Genomic DNA, 17,420 nt, shown 5'->3' on the forward strand with positions numbered 1-17,420 from the left:
AGCTATGGAGGAGTTTCAACCGTGGGATTCAGTCCTAGGTATGGAGGAGCTTCAACTGTGGGATTCAGTCCTAACTATGGAGGAGCTTTGTTCAACATTTTCAAACAGTGAGTAATGTAATAGTTTGTTACGCAGTATTCACAAAAATGTACATATGTGGAAAAGAAAAAAATCTAAGAAAAAAAAGAAGACATACAAATTTGAAGGGGAAGAAAGAAAAAAAACAAAAGAAGCAAGACAGAAAGAAAGAATTAAAAGGAAGGAAGAAAAAAAAAAAGAAAAACATGAAAAGAAAAAGAAGAAACAAAGATGGAGTGATAGGGTGGAGAAAAAAAAGAACAGAAAGAAAGAAAAACATAGGTACAGAAAGAGAAACAAAGAAAACAAAGAAAGGAGGAGGAATTTTGTTTAATGTCCCGTCACACATATCGGTGATTGAAGACATTTTGTTAAAGTATTTATGAATACAACTGAGTATTATCGGTTAGAAGGGGTGGGAGATGTGGATGAATGGAGGGTTGGGGGAAACTGGGCAAATGAGGGTAAGAATGTGGGTGAAATTTGGAAGAAAAACAAAACAAACAAAAAAACCCCTCTAAATGCATTTACAGGAAATTACTTAAAGGACTTCGTAAAAGACAAGTCGTTAAACTGACAAGCGAAACAACTGATAAAGAATGCAAAAAGTCAAAAACATCAACGTTCTCAGTCACAGGGCAGCAAAAAGGGGAGCAAAAAATCATATAGATAGTATAAAAGTATATTGCCCATTGTCATACAAGGAAATAAGCTATATACTAGAACATTTTCCAAAAGAAGGAAAAGAGGAGTGCAGTATACTGACCTGGAAGTAGAGAATGATGGTCCACACAAGACCCAGCACAATGGCTGGCTTTCCATCAGCAATACTGGTGGCATTGATGTTGACCAGTTTGATCTGTTCCAATGAAGAACACCACGATTAGCAACATCCCATCACAGCAGAACACATTCTGAACAGAACAGTGTCATGACTTTGACCTCTGACTTCAATTTTCAATCAGATTCAGGTTCAACCATAACTAAGTTCTGAGTTCAGTGAAGACTGGATGAAATGCCCAAGCTCTACAATACTGACACCCCTGTCGGTAGCCCTGATTGCAATCATTGAAAGCAGAGCTAATGAACACAATTTATTGTCCTAATCAGCAGATGCCACTTAGTGACCGTGTCAGCAGTATCACATTTTTTTCAAAACAAAGATATGACATGCCATCAATGAAACCCTCTGAAACTGACATCTACCTACCAACCAAACTTGGCTTCTATACCACTTTGGTTGTTGAGAATATGATGACACTAAGATTAACCACACACACACACACAATTCACGAAAACAAAATGATTAATACTCTCTCTTACACAAGCAAATCAATTACGGTGATCAGGATGACAGTGATTTTCATGGCAACAATAGAACTCTCTTTAATATCCAAAAAGTGAAAATCAAGACAAAACCATTTTACTTACATTCTTCTGTTCCAGATAGCTGATTGCTGTGGTGATGTTGGCAATGTGATGAGGTCTGCGTAGTTTGGCTCCCTTTTCCATTGGCTGTGGGGACACACATGGACACAAAGTTAAATTAGGAAATCTTCTTCTTCTTCTTCTTCTGTGTTCGTGGGCTGCAACTCCCACGTTCACTCGTATATATGCGAGTGGGCTTTTACGTGTATGACCATTTTTACCCCGCCATGTAGGCAGCCATACTCCGCTTTCGGGGGTGTGCATGCTGGGTATGTTCTTGTTTCCATAACCCACTGAACACTGACATGGATTACAGGATCTTTAACATGCGTATTTCATTTTCTGCTTGCGTATACACACGAAGGGGGTTCAGGCACTAGCAGGTCTGCACATATGTTGACCTGGGAGATCATGAAAATCTCCACCCTTTACCCACCAGGCACCGTCACCGTGATTCGAACCCAGGACCACCAGATTGAAAGTCCAACGCTTTAACCATTCGGCTACTGCGCCCGTCGGAAATGATATATACCATTTCTTGAATGTTCAACCTAATCAAGTCTCTTCAAATTCATAATACAAAAAACACCTATTTAAAAACAGATACTATCAACAAATAAGAAGAAATCTCAACCAGAATGAAGTTATCAACTGGACAGCAAGTAAACACGATAGTTTTGAACAAGTTTGAAGGACAGACATATATATATATATATATATAGATAGATAGATAGATAGATAGATAGATAGATAGTCAGTCGTGTCCGACTATGACCATCAGAACAGCAGAGGAGGCAACTGCTGTTCCAACTATTTGGGCTAGAATTTGATTATAGTGGAGAGTGTCTTGCCCAAGTACATCCCCACTCTCTCAGCCAAGAGGGTTTTAGAACAGTCGGCGTTGGGATGTGTTCCCAAAGGCCAACTAGCCCACAAGGCTGCAGCACTAAGAGCCAGTGCAATTTTGACTCCTAGTTTGAGAGTCATAGTCCTTCACGAAAGACTAAGCTGTTAAAATCAAGTTACATCAGCAGAAGGCAGCAAATGACACATCTCAACTACATATGTACATTAATTCACTCTCTTCTTCCTACCCCCATTCCCACCACTCTACAGCCCTAGGATCCTCAACTCCCACCTCCACAAACCAGATGGTTTCAGAAAGTCTGAAAAAACCTTTTCACTCTTCAGTTATGCTGTGTATTCTATTCATCACTATGAAAATCTAGAGCTTTTGAAAATACTAATCACAAAGCTGCAAAAATACAGATTTGCTGTCTTTCATACACTGGTCAGTGCTATAAAAGATCCTGAGAAACAGATATAACCAGAGTGCAAAAAAAATGTTATTGCCATTATAATATGAATGACTATTGATCAAACCCTTCCACCAGAACTGAAAACACAGTCTCTGTCATTACTTATTCATATGAATGGACTCACACAAACACAGTGCATTCAAAAGCTAAAAACAACCTGAGCAATCAGGAACAGGTAAATGATGGAGGAGATGTCAGATCTGATGCCATGTGCTATATTGCAAAGCACTTGGAAATGGCAGACTCTTGGGTGGGAAAAAAATGAAGAGAGGCAAAATGCAAAACGATAATGACAAAAGAGAAGCCCATATTTGTCTGACACTGTGGGCTGAGGACAGAAAGAACGGGAGTTGAAAAAACACACACACACACACACACACACACACACACATATATATATATATATATATATATATATATATATATATATATATATGTATGTATATATATATATATATATATATATAATCCTACTGCACTGAAAACTATGTGTCATTGTAAATACATTAGTTTTCAAAGTACTCAATATATTAAAATTTTATCATACACTTCTATACTTCAAACAGTTTCCTTTAATCAATCTCACACTGAACACACCCACCCACCCACACACACACACACACACACACACACACACACACACACTTTCTTTTGATAGCCAAATATTTAAACAAAAGAATAACCTTCAATTCACAACAGTTCATGTTCTAGAACATGATCACTCAAAGAGTAAGAAAAAAATACTCTGTAAACACCAGGTCCCCAACACACAGAGAGCACACAATACCATCTATAACACGTTTGGTTTACATTCACATTTCATAAACCCTGCTTTTCAATGCAAACAGTTACAAACAGGCATACAAGCATGCAAACAAACATGGACAGAAGCACTGATGTTCACTTACACATGCATATTACTTGCATGCATCCACATGCACATATATACATCATATATATACAAAGAGATAAAATTGCCTTCATACATACAACTTAACAGCAGAACTGTGCATATACAAATGATAATGCAGACTGTGCACATGTGCATGCTGGCACATGCACAGATACATGTACACAAAAGAAGGCTTATACACACACATATACACCACCACCATCACCAGTATCATATACATACAATATGACCCTACTTACACAATTTATACATGCACCTGTAAACATACTAAACAAGACTTCAGGACACTCTATTGGCTTCAAATTGAAGAATCTGGTATGCAGAAGGGGTGTTAAAATGATAATCATCAAGCACTCAACAGTTTTTTTTGTTTTTTTTTTTAAACAGTGGCAGCTCACACATGGTCTCTCAACCACCCACCCCAACCACCCCACACTACAACTCACACACACACACACACACACACACACACACACACACACACACACACACAGATGCATGTGATCTTTTAGACAAACACACACTTGCCTGTACATTAATACATGCACACCCACACCCACCCATCCAAACACCCACACCGAACCACCCACACAGACAGACACAGACACCGACAAACACACACAGACAAACACACACACACACACACACACACACAGAGCAGTGCTCTTAAAAAAGACACAAAAAACTGTCTTTCTCGGACTCCACTCTTTGCCCATAGTTGTGTAAATGGAACTGGTATGTACATGCTGTGAAGTCCTTTTGTCCAGCATCACATATCATGGTATCTGAATGAATGCTCTGAGTTTGAATGGTTCAGATTTTATTTCAGTGAACAGTGGGTGAATTTCTTACATTCTGTTTGGAACACTTTTTAAACCTTTTTATTTTCCAATTAACAACAGCTCACTGGTGTCCCAGTGATTGTTTGGGTAAATTAATGTTCAGACGTAAGGTGAGGCCTGTCACAGTGTGTAAGGCATAATCAACAGGACTGTTGCAAGCAAACACTGCCCTCTGCTGATATTAGATCTACCTGATCAGTTCTGGCATCATGCCAGACACCAAACACACCGAATTTTACACATGTACTGATACACCCTCTCTCTACAAACATACTCAGCCAGCTTTCAGCAAAAGGGGAGGGGGAGGCACGGCAAGCTTTGTTAAATGCGGGTCAGCCAAGAAAGCTGGCAGAACTAAGAGGGAAAACAAGTGCTTGCTTCAGTCTATGCCATCACTAATCCTGTACTTATTTCAGAGACCGGGGACTCAGTACAGTTTATAGTGTGTGTGGAGGGTTGGGGGAGCGGGGGAGATAAGGTGACAGGACAATTGTTCCGTCTCTCTGCACAGACCTGTCTCAGCTTGTCTTTACTCATGGAGGGAAAGCTGAGAGTGGCTGTGGGTGGTGCAGTGAATTGTCTCTTTGCTCCATGAACTATTATTTCTATTGCTCATTTTTGACGGGAATACTGCCTGAAGCAGAGGGTTATGTAACCCATCTTTGCCCCATTTATTCCATGCAGGTCTACCAGTTCAATCAATTATTAGATTTTTTTTTAAAAGAAGAAGAAATAAAACGGGGATTAATCATCATCACTACTCTTTTTCTTTTGTGTGTGTGTGTGTGTGTGTGTGTGTGTCTGTGTGTGTGTGTGTGTGTGTGCACGTGCCTGTGCATGTGTGCATGCATGTACATGTGTGTGTGAACGTACCAGAATTACTGTTACTGCGTGTGTGTAAACATGTGTAAGCACCTGCATGCACATGCGTAAGTGAATGCATGTGTGTGTACAACTAGCACAAGTGTGAGTGTGAATGTGTCTATTACAGTGTGTGTGTGTGTGTGTGTGTGTTATATGTAGGTGTGTGTGTGTGTGTGTGTGTGTGTGTGTGTGTGTGTGTGTGTGTGTGCATGTGGAAGCCAGGTGGCCGAAATGCATGCAACAATTAAGTGAATAGTAAGTCATAAGTTAGCATTGTAACAATTAAGAAATAAATATATAGCCTTCTATCCCCAATACATCCCCATTATATCACAGAACAACAACTGGTGTTATCCTTCCCAGATGAATTACATTAAAAAAAATAATAAAAAAAGACCTAGAATCTTTTTAGCTTTTGAGAGCAAGTTCACAGGTACCATAAACGCATACTTTTATAAACAAACAGGGTGAAGCAAGTTCACAAGTATAACAAACACATAATTTTATAAACAAAAGAAACAGCTGTCAAAAATCAATCTGGTGAATAGATGTTGAGTTAATGTCCAGCCAACCAAACACAACAAATGAAGAAACAAATAACTAACCAAACAGAGTGTGATACTGACCAGTTTATCCCCTGAGAGAACTTCCAGCAGTGAAAGCAGCACAGTCCCATCTTTGATTTGTTCAAACAAGTTATCCACCTTCATAGGGGGATTTCTCTGGAAAAGAAAACAAAAATTCCATTCTTATCTTAATTTTCTGCCTCCATTTATGCTAGAAATAGTGATGCATGTTGTCAGTAACTATCAGAATAAACTGGCAATTTCAAAAACTAGACTTTACAGGAGCGTGTCTGACTAAATAAATAACCCCCTTTCAAGTGAACAAGAACACACATTCAACCTGAACCTTTTTCACATTTATAACAATTAATCAAACAAACAAAAGAGAAAACAAATTGCAAGCAGTGTAATCAACATTTTTCCTTTTAGGTTATATACTTTAAGTACTTACACAGATCAATATTTTAAAAGAAATTAACAAAAATAACTTAGGTTTCATTTTTTTTTTTTTTTTACCAAGGCAGAAAACAAATCAACTATAAACTATCTATCCAAGTTCACAAATCAAACATAAGATATTTTCCAAGTTCACATGATTTGCAACAGCCAACATCTATTTGCAAATGATTAGAATGTACTCTTTGTCTTCTAGTATTTTCAATGACAGATTGATAGAAAACGCTTGTCTGATTTTTTTAATTTTTCTATTTTTTATATTTACTTTCCATTGTTTGCATGTGAGTGTGTATTTTCTTTCTCTATGTGTTCGATATAGTCCAATAGCACTGACATGGGAAAGAAAGTGGATGAACAATTTAGAAAGTATACAGTGAAACAGAAAAGGGAACAAAAAGGAAAATAATCATATTTTGATATTTAGCAGTTAATCACTAAATGTATTCAATGAATCATGAATGAGAGGAGGTGAAGAAGGAGCAGATTCAATAACACAAAAGAAAAGGAAACAAAACGAAAAGAATTTTTTTATTTCACGAGGGTAGTGGAGTAAACACAGCTGCTTTTTTTTTTTTTTACATCCAGCCCTCAAAAAAAGAGAATGAGAGGGTGATGATATTACAGATACATAAACATGCAGACAGGCGTACATATGGACAGGATTGTTGCACAGACAGCTTTAATTGTGGATGGATATACAGGAATGCCGACAAAGTAAAAGGAATTAGCAGTCAGAAGGTGGTGAATGAACAATGGGTACTGCTGCATGCATAAAAAAACAAACAAACAAAACCACAACAACCTCACCTGACATAGGTAAGTGTTCATCCAGTTTGTGAACGTTTTCTTCTGCACTCTCTCTTGTTCATCTGCAAGGCACACAAAGAACAAGTTCCAGAATGGCCAACTGTGCATCATGGAACTATTAAACATTCCGAAGCAAGTGTCAAAACATTGCAGTAATTGTGCAAGAAGACTTTATGGATACTGACTATGGTGACAGATACTTAAAGATAGTGTTCATAATATGTACTTCAAACTTGTTTTTTTTTTATTGTCACACACATTCATGCATGCAAATACACACACATAAACATAATTATGTATGTGCAGACCCACACAAATACACATGCATACACACACATGTGCATACTTATGAATGCGTGTGAGCACATGCACATGCACTTGAGGGCAGATGTGGACTGGTGTCATGAAGTTCATGGAGTACTCTGAGCCCTCTTAAAGGTCAAACAACTCAAAGATTTGTTGCTGCACTCAACAAATTTCATGCACAACTGATCAACAAGCCAGCTCAGGAATTCAGTTCACGCAGAAAACCTTACCTGTGAGGAGGATATCAAACAAGAAGCACCCTTTTCCTTCACCAATCTGCCTATGAATTATTCAGAGAAATGAATTATGCTCATTCTCTCCAGATGCAAAGTATACCTTCTCTTGAAAGACCAGGAAGGACTAAAAAGCATTCTAGTGAACTGTCTGATGATGCTTATCTATACCTTCAAAGCTGGGGGAACTAACATGAGTACTAGTCACTTCCTCTCTACAATACAAACTGACTGACAGATTGGCAGTCGAGTTGAGAAACTGACAGAAGACAATTATTTGCAGGATTCATGAGACTGGCAGCTAAGCTGAGAAACTGCTGGAAGAGTTCTTCTGCGTTCACTCGTATGCACACGAGTGGGCTTTTACGTGTATGACCGTCTTTACCCCGCCATGTAGGCAGCCATACTCCGTTTTCGGGGGTGTGCATGCTGGGTATGTTCTTGTTTCCATAACCCACCAAACGCTGACATGGATTACAGGATCTTTAACGTGCGTATTTGATCTTCTGCTTGCATATACACACGAAGGGGGTTCAGGCACTAGCAGGTCTGCACATATGTTGACCTGGGAGATCGTAAAAATCTCCACCCTTTACCCACCAGGCGCCGTCACCATGATTCGAACCCAGGACCCTCAGATTGAAAGTCCAACGCTTTAACCATTCGGCTATTGCGCCTGTCTGCTGGAAGACAATTCTTTAAAAGGATTTTTGATTGAAACAGGATCATGGCTTACAAGCGCATATTGATAGACAAGTATCTCAACAGCAGCAGCAATGAACTTGACGTGTTCCCTCAGTAAAAGAAAACACAATAAAACACTTTGTTCTGAACAAAGTCAGGTTTCCTTCAGAAAGCCATGACATAAGACAACAATTACTAAGAAAGCTTGTCAAGGGAGCAGAGAACTGCTAAACATACTTTTGGCTATATTCAAACCTTGTGAGGAGCAGGCTGGACTAAGATGAATAGATACCGGAAATGTGTCCACACTTTACTGAGGATTCGAAGAAAGAGGAGAGGATAATCAGAGTACTCCAAATTGTGGAGGTGGTTGAGCAGCCATACGAAGGAGGAGGCAGGCGAGGTTCTACGGCCCGTCTGCTAGGTAACGCCTCGAGCAACAGTAAGGTCCACGCACTGTGTGGGAAAGGAATAGGTTTCTGGGCACCAGGGTGGTCAAGCTTCTTGTTAAGGTGGTTGGACAGTAACTAGGAAGCTGAAGAGTACAAGGTGGAATGTTGCAGATCTCCCAGCTCAGGAATAAACAGAGTTTTTTTTTACATTTTTAACCAGTAGAATTGGAGATAAACTGTTCCTTTAATACAATCACATCTAAATATGAAGATTTGTTGCTGCTGTCAGGCGGAAGCAAATATAAATGCATATAAAGGTTATAGTGAGTTGATGTGCAAGAGTTTGTGTGTGGTTTTTTTTTGGTTTTGTTTTTTTGTTGTTTTTTTCAGAGGATGCGTTCAAGTTCTGCAAATGTGCAGGGCTGTCTCAGCATCCATGGAAGATTTTCGTTTTTTGGGTTTTTTTTTTTTTTTCTTTTTCTTTTTTTCGTTTTTTTCCCTTCTTTTTCTTCCGTCATCATTTTTCTCCTTTCTTTCTGTTATCTTTTTTTTTCCTCTCTCTTCTTTATTTTCATTTCCTTTTTTTTCCATTTCCTTATAACAGATCTTCCCAATGGCATTATCCATCGTTTTCAATATCATGCAACACGAAAGAAGAAAAAACATAAACACACACACAATGACCCCGCACACAATTACAGTGTCTGAAAGAGAAAACTAGGCTAAGAGTTTGTGTGTTTTTATGATGGAAAACAATGAAGATGTTGTGCCACATGAGTGGTCACTTGATACACAATGGTACACACTGCAGGAAGATAAATGTAGCCACCCATGTGTGTATCAGGGACTTCTGGTAGAGACTTAAGGTTAAGATTCACAGAGCGAGGGGCTTGTGAGAAAGACTGGTCAGACAAAAAGGGAGAGAAAGGTCTGAGTTGTGGAGTGAGGTGACGGTAGAGAGACTGAAGCAAGAAGAAGAAGAGAAGAAGGAAAGAAGACAGAGGAGCAGAGACATCTCCCCATTGAACGTCCACAAAGACACTTTCCAGCCTGCCAGCACCAGAAGATCCAGAAGACAGACTCTGCGTGACATTCTACAGACCTGTGTGAAAAGGACATTCCAGACAATCTGATTCTTGGAGCCAGCTACAGTCGGAAAGGTACGTGACTGTTGGGGCACAACTGTGTTGTGAGTGTGCGAATGGAAACCTGGCCAGGTGAGAGAGTAGATTATCCCGGGGTCAGGACTATAATTTGAATGCATAATGCCAATGAAATTCCATGTTGTATGAAGATTTTTTATTTGACATGTGTGGTTTAATAATCATTTTTAACCAATTTATAAAGTGTATAAATGTATACTGTGTCCTTGGCTTGTAAAAGAGGAATGAATGAGCAGTGATTGTTTGAGTGCACAGATGCGTGCTTGATTGAGAATCGAACCTAACCTGTGTGTTAACCCTGACAGCAACGACAAATTCACTTAAACAAAACTAAATACACATTTTCCCCCATCCTGGACAAAGCTTTACTGGTCTGACCTCATGGACTGGAGAATGGAGACATTGTGTTCTTAGAGCTACCAAGTTCTGTCTGAGGCACCCATGATAACACCTGTCTGTGAACTGCTTGACCTTATGGCAGACAGCTACCAGTCATAACTCTGACCCCCAATAAGATCTTGTGACATGGGTGAAATGGAGCTGGTCCTATCTGCTTGCTCTTTGATGGTGCAGCCACCTTCAATGGCTTCTTGGGAGTTTAACTCTTTGTCCTGTTTTGGTTTTGTCCACACGCGATTACTCTCTCTCTCTCTCTCTCTCTCTCTCTCAAACACACACACACACACACACACACACACACACACACACAATCTGTACATGATTTAGAATCAAAATATGTTTGTGAACAGATGCCAATGCTCAGATCACCAACGAATCAATGAGGCATGCACAGACACAAAAATGAGCTGTTGGGGGAGCTGTATCAGTGTATGAATTCTGGAAAAGTCCCTTTCACAGCTTTTGAACGGCATTAAATTTTAATACCATATGCATTTAACTTTTAGAACACTGCAGGTTGAATGTCCGCAGCAGCTCCTTTTCACAAAGAGTCGGGAACTCATGGAATAACAGTGTTGTGACCGCCCCTACCCTAAACTGCTTCAAATCCAGGCTGGACACGCACTGGCAACAGATGCCTAGTGTGTACGAACCAACCTGTCTGCAGTAACTCAGCTACAGTGCTGCTTGCCACGCATGCCACAAACCAGTGCTGTAGCCACCAAGGAGAGGCGAACTAGCCTGAAGAAGGCTTCAACACCCAAAAGTTCAAGGTTCAAGGTTAGACTTTTTTCTCAGGAGCAACTGACATCTTTTCTACTATTCAAACGGACTGGAAATAGGTATTGGCAAACTGGGAGTGATATGTGAAGTAAATCTAGCTGTACATCGGTGGTATCTGTCACTTGTCTTCATCAAAACGCATCAGCACATAATCATACTGGTGTGCGCGTTTGTGGAAGGACTGTTATTCCATTAAATAAATGATCAAGAACTACAGATCCAAAAATACAGAATGAAATCCAATCTCTACAATAAATGAATCCCAAAATTACAATGACTATACAGTACCTATGCTTTGGCAACATTCAATTGCAACAGCAAATGCCTACAGGCTACAAGACTAATTTATATGCTTATATAATTCCTGACCTGTCAAGGTTTGTTTCATAATGCTGAATGCCGTAGCATGTGGGTTGATTTTTCGTTTTTTGTTGTTGCTGTTTTTGGGTTGTTGTTTTTTTTTTTGTTTGTTTGTTGTTGTTTTTTTGTTGTTGTTCTTTTTTTTTGGGGGGGGGGATGAGGAGGTGGTTGTTGGTTTTGTTTTTTGTTTTTGTTTGTTTGTTTGGTTGATTGTTTTTTCCAGTTAACATCTCTTGACAGAACTTGGGCTCACACCTACTTCTCAGATCAAGCTGGTCGATCTCTACATCACAGAGTATGCTTATTTCCGTAACTGGGGGAGAAAAAAAAAAAAAAACCGCAACCCGGCGCCGCTGAGATTCAGCCGGATCGATTCGACAGACCGTTTAGTCCCAACAACGTTGCAGTTTTGTGCCACCCCAGCCATGCAACTTCAGCTGCTGGAAGTAGAAATCAATGGACCAAACCCATAATAATTATACTATATTCTCTTCATCGATTTCCTTCATGTGACCTTCAAGATGAATGCGTTTGCGCTGCTGCCTCCAAGACTTTACTATAGTGGTACCGCGAATATGAATTATATGAAAATTCGTCATTAACAATAATACTGTAACATAAGCAATCTACAATGACTTGCAGCAGTAACTGCTATACTGCCTGGCCGATCCTTGGTGAGGACGGATCTTGAAATCATTTTCAAACAACGCACGATGGTGAGCTGTACTTGTGACCATGACTTTTTACCGACGGCAGAATCTTTCAAGGAGAAATCTCCCGAGCATCTAAAAGACAATCTCTCGAGCATCTAAAAGACTAGCATCTAAAAGACAATCTCTCGAGCATCTAAAAGACAATCTCTCGCTCTGGCAACTATCATCCTTGGGACAAGAAAATAAAGTCACTTACATAGATCTTCGAGACCACTTTCATTCATAAGATAACGCAACAAAGATCTACGGCAGCATCAGTTCACCCCATCTCATACACGGTGGCGGTCCACAGCGAGAGGCATTCATCCAAAGGATAACTATACAGGCAAACATACAGATCGCAGGAAACAATCATCCATCAGACAGCACAACACTAAGCACAATGACGGTGACGACACACGACAGCACTCTTCCATTGTAGAGAATACTATCCTTGAATGCACATCATTGCTGGAGATCGCAAGAAATAGATCTATAATTATTCATCTTTAAACAGTACGGCTGAGAGATTTCATGTAAAAGTTCATCCACAAACAAAAACACGTGTGGCGGCAAGTGACCCAACAAAGCATTCGTGAGAAGGGCAACTTATCTAGCAGAGAACAGCCTATGATCCAGTGCGCAACAAATCGTGACAGACCGACAACATCCATGTAATGGACAACACACCTCATGACAGACTGTTCTGGCAACACTGGCACAAAGGACAAAAACACATCTAACAACCATTACTCTTCCGGCATCAACTTGGGCATCACAACTGAAAAAACAAATCTACCTACCCCCTCCCCCCCCGCCCCCTCCCTCCCGCCTTTCCAAACCGGGAATGCGACCCCGGGCAATAAGGATAAAGACAATTCGAATCATTCAACATTTCTTCAAGAAAGTACGTGTACCAGTCTCAAAATGCACCTCATATACTTTTGCACGAAATATATAAATTGATAATGATTTATTATCTAATTATCAATTTGGCTTTACCAGTGGTAGATCCTGTGTGACTCCGTTACTGAATACTTTACATGACTGGACGCAATCACTTAAAAACAATAAACCAATGGATGCAATTTATTTGGACCTACAGAAAGCCTTCGATAAGGTTCCTCATAATAGGTCAATTGTTAAATTGCGAGGGTATGGTATCTGTGGTAATTTGCTGGAATGGATAAAAGACTTAAACTGTATGAAAGAACACAGTATGTGACTGTAGGGACTGAGTCATCGTGTTCTGTTAAGGTGAGTAGTGGTGTTCCTCAGGGTAGTGTCTTGGGGCCCACACTCTTTGTGCATTATATAAATGACCGTAGCATGCCTGATATACTAGACTGTTTTTTGATTTTTTTTTTGATTTTTTTTTTTTTTTTGCACATGATACAAAAATCTATGAGGAAGTAGATTCTGATGTTTGTAGATTGAAGTTACAAGTTAGTGTTTATAAGTTAATACACTTGACTGATAAATGGCAAATTAAATTTAATAGCAATAAATGTAAAGTTTTACACGTACAAAAGAATAATCCACATTTCAAGTATCATATGGTTGGTGATGAGCTGCAGAAGACTTCGTCGGAGAGAGATCAAGGGGTCATTGTTGACTCTGATCTCTCTTTTGGTGTTCATATTAATGAAACCATAGAAAAGGCCAATAGATTGACTGGAATGTTAGTTGGGAATATACAGTGTAAAAGTAGGAACATTTATGGTGCCATTATTTAAATCATTATTCAGGCCAGTCTTGGAATATGGGAATGTTGTTTGGAACACGAGCTTAGTGAAACATATAGACAGTTCTGAAAATATTCAACGAAGATTTGCCGATATGGACTATGAAAATAGAATGCAAACACTCTAGTTACCTAGTTTAGAGTATAGAAGACTGTGTGGTGATCTAATAGTGATGTATAAAATGACTTACGGATTTTATGACAGTAGGACGATACATTCTTTGTTTACATTAACTTTCAGATTTGCACAATTTTTTTTTTTTTTTTTACTAATACAGTGACAAATGTTTGGAACAATTTGCCACAAGATGTTGTTTCCGCAGGAACAGTGAATATTTTTAGAAATTAACTTGACAGGCACTTACAGAATAAAAAAAAAATTAATGCAGAACTCATCTATATATTTTGTGATTTATGAACTGACAAGCGCGCACTCAGTTTTGGAAAATGATTTTACGTGGGGACTCTCCGTTTCTTTCCCACTTCAATCAGACAAAAGGCCTTATCAGGCCTACACGCCTTGATGTTGAAATGATATGAAGAGTCAAAACTGAATTTACCAGCTGCCGCGTTCGATGTGTGTGTGTGTGTGTGTGCGTGCGTGCGTGCGCGTGCGTGCGTGCGTGCGCGTGTGTGTATGTGTGTGTGTATGTACGCACGCGCGTGTGTGTGTGTGTGTGTGAGTGCTGAAAAACCTTCAGTTGAAGACTAGAGCTGTGCAAGACCATAACTGAGGGAAAATACAATTCAGACGTACCTTTCAACTCGTACACCCTCTCGGTAAAAATCCTATCACCATATATTGAAGCCATTTTCGTCTTCTGGTGTGTGATAACGAAATCGTGAACACTGAGGCAGACAGTGCACCACTACGTGCACAACTGTGCGCGCGATGTGCACATCTCAAAAAGAAAAAGTCCGTCACATTTCCCCGCAATCATCGCAGAGCGTACTGTAATGTGTGAATCCGCCAGTTGTTTCGTTCGTGTACTATAATTGCATGGATTGATCGAAAGTTTGGAGTCACGGCCAGCTATTTCAGCACTTCTTGGTGAACGAAGGGGTTAAAAACATCTGGATCTGATCCGTGGTGGTTCGATCTCTTCTGCCATTAAAAAAATCTCTGTCCTAAAGCACTGCAGTCCTCTCTGTGTCAGACTTGAATGGGTTTCCACAGAAATGCTCATAATCATCGTGACCGGCCACCGAGACCGTCCACGCGCCGTGTGTAACGGGGGACCAACCACCACATGACAAAATAATTCCGTTTACCTTGTTCAGTGGAACGTGGAACACACACACACTCCATGTTCTGGGTATCCTACATTTAACAGAGCAACGCAGGGAGAGCGGAAATCGATCTGTTCTCTGTGTATCTTCTGTGTCATTGATACAACTCCTATATTTACCTGTCTGAATGATGAAGACAAGTTATCAGTACTGTCCCACATCTTAACATATCAGTCTTCGGTGATGGTCTACATCGGAAACTCAGTGGTCTGAAGACGTGGCTTCCCCTCACGACATGCAGCACTTATATCCAACCATGTCTTCAAAGGAGAACCGTTAAAATCATGGTAAGTTTGTGGATATTGTTTCTGTTGTGTCCGTAGTGGCTTTTCTACACACGAAAAATTGTGTTCGCAGTAACAAGCGATGGTGTTTCTACACATGTAATGGTCCCACGAAAGTAAAAACTTCCGCAAACGTCAAAGGCGATAAATGGAGTGGCCCCTATCACGGCAAAGTCATGAACGTTCTTGACTGACTGGCCCGAGCTCGAACAGAACTCTCATGATGCCTTTCTGCAGACTTGTACTGTTGCCTGGATCACGACAAGATATATGGGGGACTACAACTCCACACGCAAGATAGTTAACCTATACAGAAGGTCGTTCCAAGTCGTTTCTCCCAGCCACTGCCAAATTGACAGTGATCAATACATTGGTCTTGTCTTCGATTACCGCCTGTCGTGTCGTTGTCGTCTCCCAGCTTGTTGATGATTGTCATTTGCGGCAACTCTATATATACTTAGGCCGTCCGAGAGTCCACCTTTTCAAAAAATGCATATCTTTCCTTTGATCAGATAAGCAAACTATGTGCTTGTGTGTTGATCCAAAGCAAGTGTGCTGAATAAGACGTTTTGCCAATTTCTTTTATTGTATATTTGTTGGTTTGTTTGCAAAAGCATAACTCTCCTAAAAGAAAAAAAAAACTTGCTCTTTTAAAAACAACTCTCTCTCTCTCTCTCTCTCTCTCTCTCTCTCCACACACACACACACACACACACACACACACACATATATATATATATATATATATATATATATATATATATATATATATGCATATGCAAGTGTGGGAGGGTGGGGGAGGGAAGGCAGGGGAACGGAAAGGGATATATTTGCGAGCTTGTGTACGTCTGGGCGCGTGCATAGGAAGGACTCCAAACAACAACAAAAAAAAGTAAACTTACACATCAATATAAACCAAGAAGATAATGATTATACTTTGCGCCAGTATCACAAGTAAAATGTTCACAACGTCATTCAGTTTTACAACAGTGCGTGTATGAAACCACTGTCAAACTCGGGTTTGCTTGCATTGTGTATTGGTGAGCCCCTTTTTCACCAATGCAAGGTATTATCTTTTAACTGAAACGATTTGCACGCGTCTAAATATCACCAATAACAAAATAAAAAAGTTAAATAAAAAATAAAATACGGAAATGAATCACATGCTTTATTGTAATTGTACTATATAGATAACAGCACAGTTTTGCTGTGACGGTTAACGCTATCAGTTCACTGTTTATGGAGACGGGGCCTCAGACTGCATGAGAGGTAGGCACAGCGGCATACTGAAACTTGAGATCATGACGATGAGAAGCGGGAGTGAACTGTCTTTCAATGGTGGTGTTCGCTGTGAGCAACACTAACTGACAAAATATAAGCGTATGTCTTCGCGTTCGCTTTACGCACCAAACTGACAAAAATCATGTCCTCAGAATTTCTTTCATTTCATGTTTAGTTAAAACTGAGCCCAGAGAGCATACGAGTTTCAATGAATGTGGGATCAGTTGCAGAGATTGACAACTGACATGGCCTTTTCGGACACATGGATATTTGCAAGCTGGTACTGTTTCGTTGGCACAAAAACACTTTGACTTCTCTCCATTTTGCTAGCAGACGCCTGCTAAAAATCTTGCAAATGCAATGCAATATTTGGAACTAGCACAGGCCATGCGATAATTGTCTTTTCAGTCACGTTTTCAGGATCACGCAGCTTTATTTTCCCACAGAATCCTGCGAGTGCAAGGCCAGCCACAGTTCAACGAAAAATCCCTGCACTGTGCATATAGTTGAATCAAATAGGCCTGTTATAACTGACA

The 17,420-nt window shown here is 39.9% G+C and overlaps 1 protein-coding gene and 1 long non-coding RNA gene across 6 annotated transcripts in view; one reads left to right on the forward strand and one right to left on the reverse strand.

Moving 5' to 3' along the window:
• Window positions 1-17,420, reverse strand: part of LOC143281295 (muscle-specific protein 300 kDa-like) — a 167,998-nt gene that overhangs the window by 144,325 nt on the left and 6,253 nt on the right. For 4 of the 5 annotated variants that reach the window (XM_076586452.1, XM_076586448.1, XM_076586451.1 and 1 more), the window contains exons 2-5: window positions 7,274-7,335; window positions 6,071-6,166; window positions 1,510-1,593; window positions 845-937 (exon numbers count right to left, since the gene is read on the reverse strand). In XM_076586452.1, coding sequence (XP_076442567.1) covers window positions 845-937; window positions 1,510-1,593; window positions 6,071-6,166; window positions 7,274-7,335 — 335 coding nt within the window. Of the gene's footprint in view, window positions 1-844; window positions 938-1,509; window positions 1,594-6,070; window positions 6,167-7,273; window positions 7,336-14,786; window positions 14,957-17,420 lie in introns of those variants that run through there. The other variant, XM_076586453.1, reaches the window with a different exon arrangement.
• Window positions 14,967-17,420, forward strand: part of LOC143281299 (uncharacterized) — an 8,269-nt gene continuing 5,815 nt past the window's right edge. The window contains exon 1 of the long non-coding RNA XR_013055114.1: window positions 14,967-15,606. This is a non-coding gene — a long non-coding RNA (uncharacterized LOC143281299). The remainder of the gene's footprint in view (window positions 15,607-17,420) is intronic.

This window comes from Babylonia areolata, chromosome 4 (assembly GCF_041734735.1).
Source record: "Babylonia areolata isolate BAREFJ2019XMU chromosome 4, ASM4173473v1, whole genome shotgun sequence".
In the NCBI taxonomy this organism is placed as follows: domain Eukaryota; kingdom Metazoa; phylum Mollusca; class Gastropoda; order Neogastropoda; family Buccinidae; genus Babylonia; species Babylonia areolata.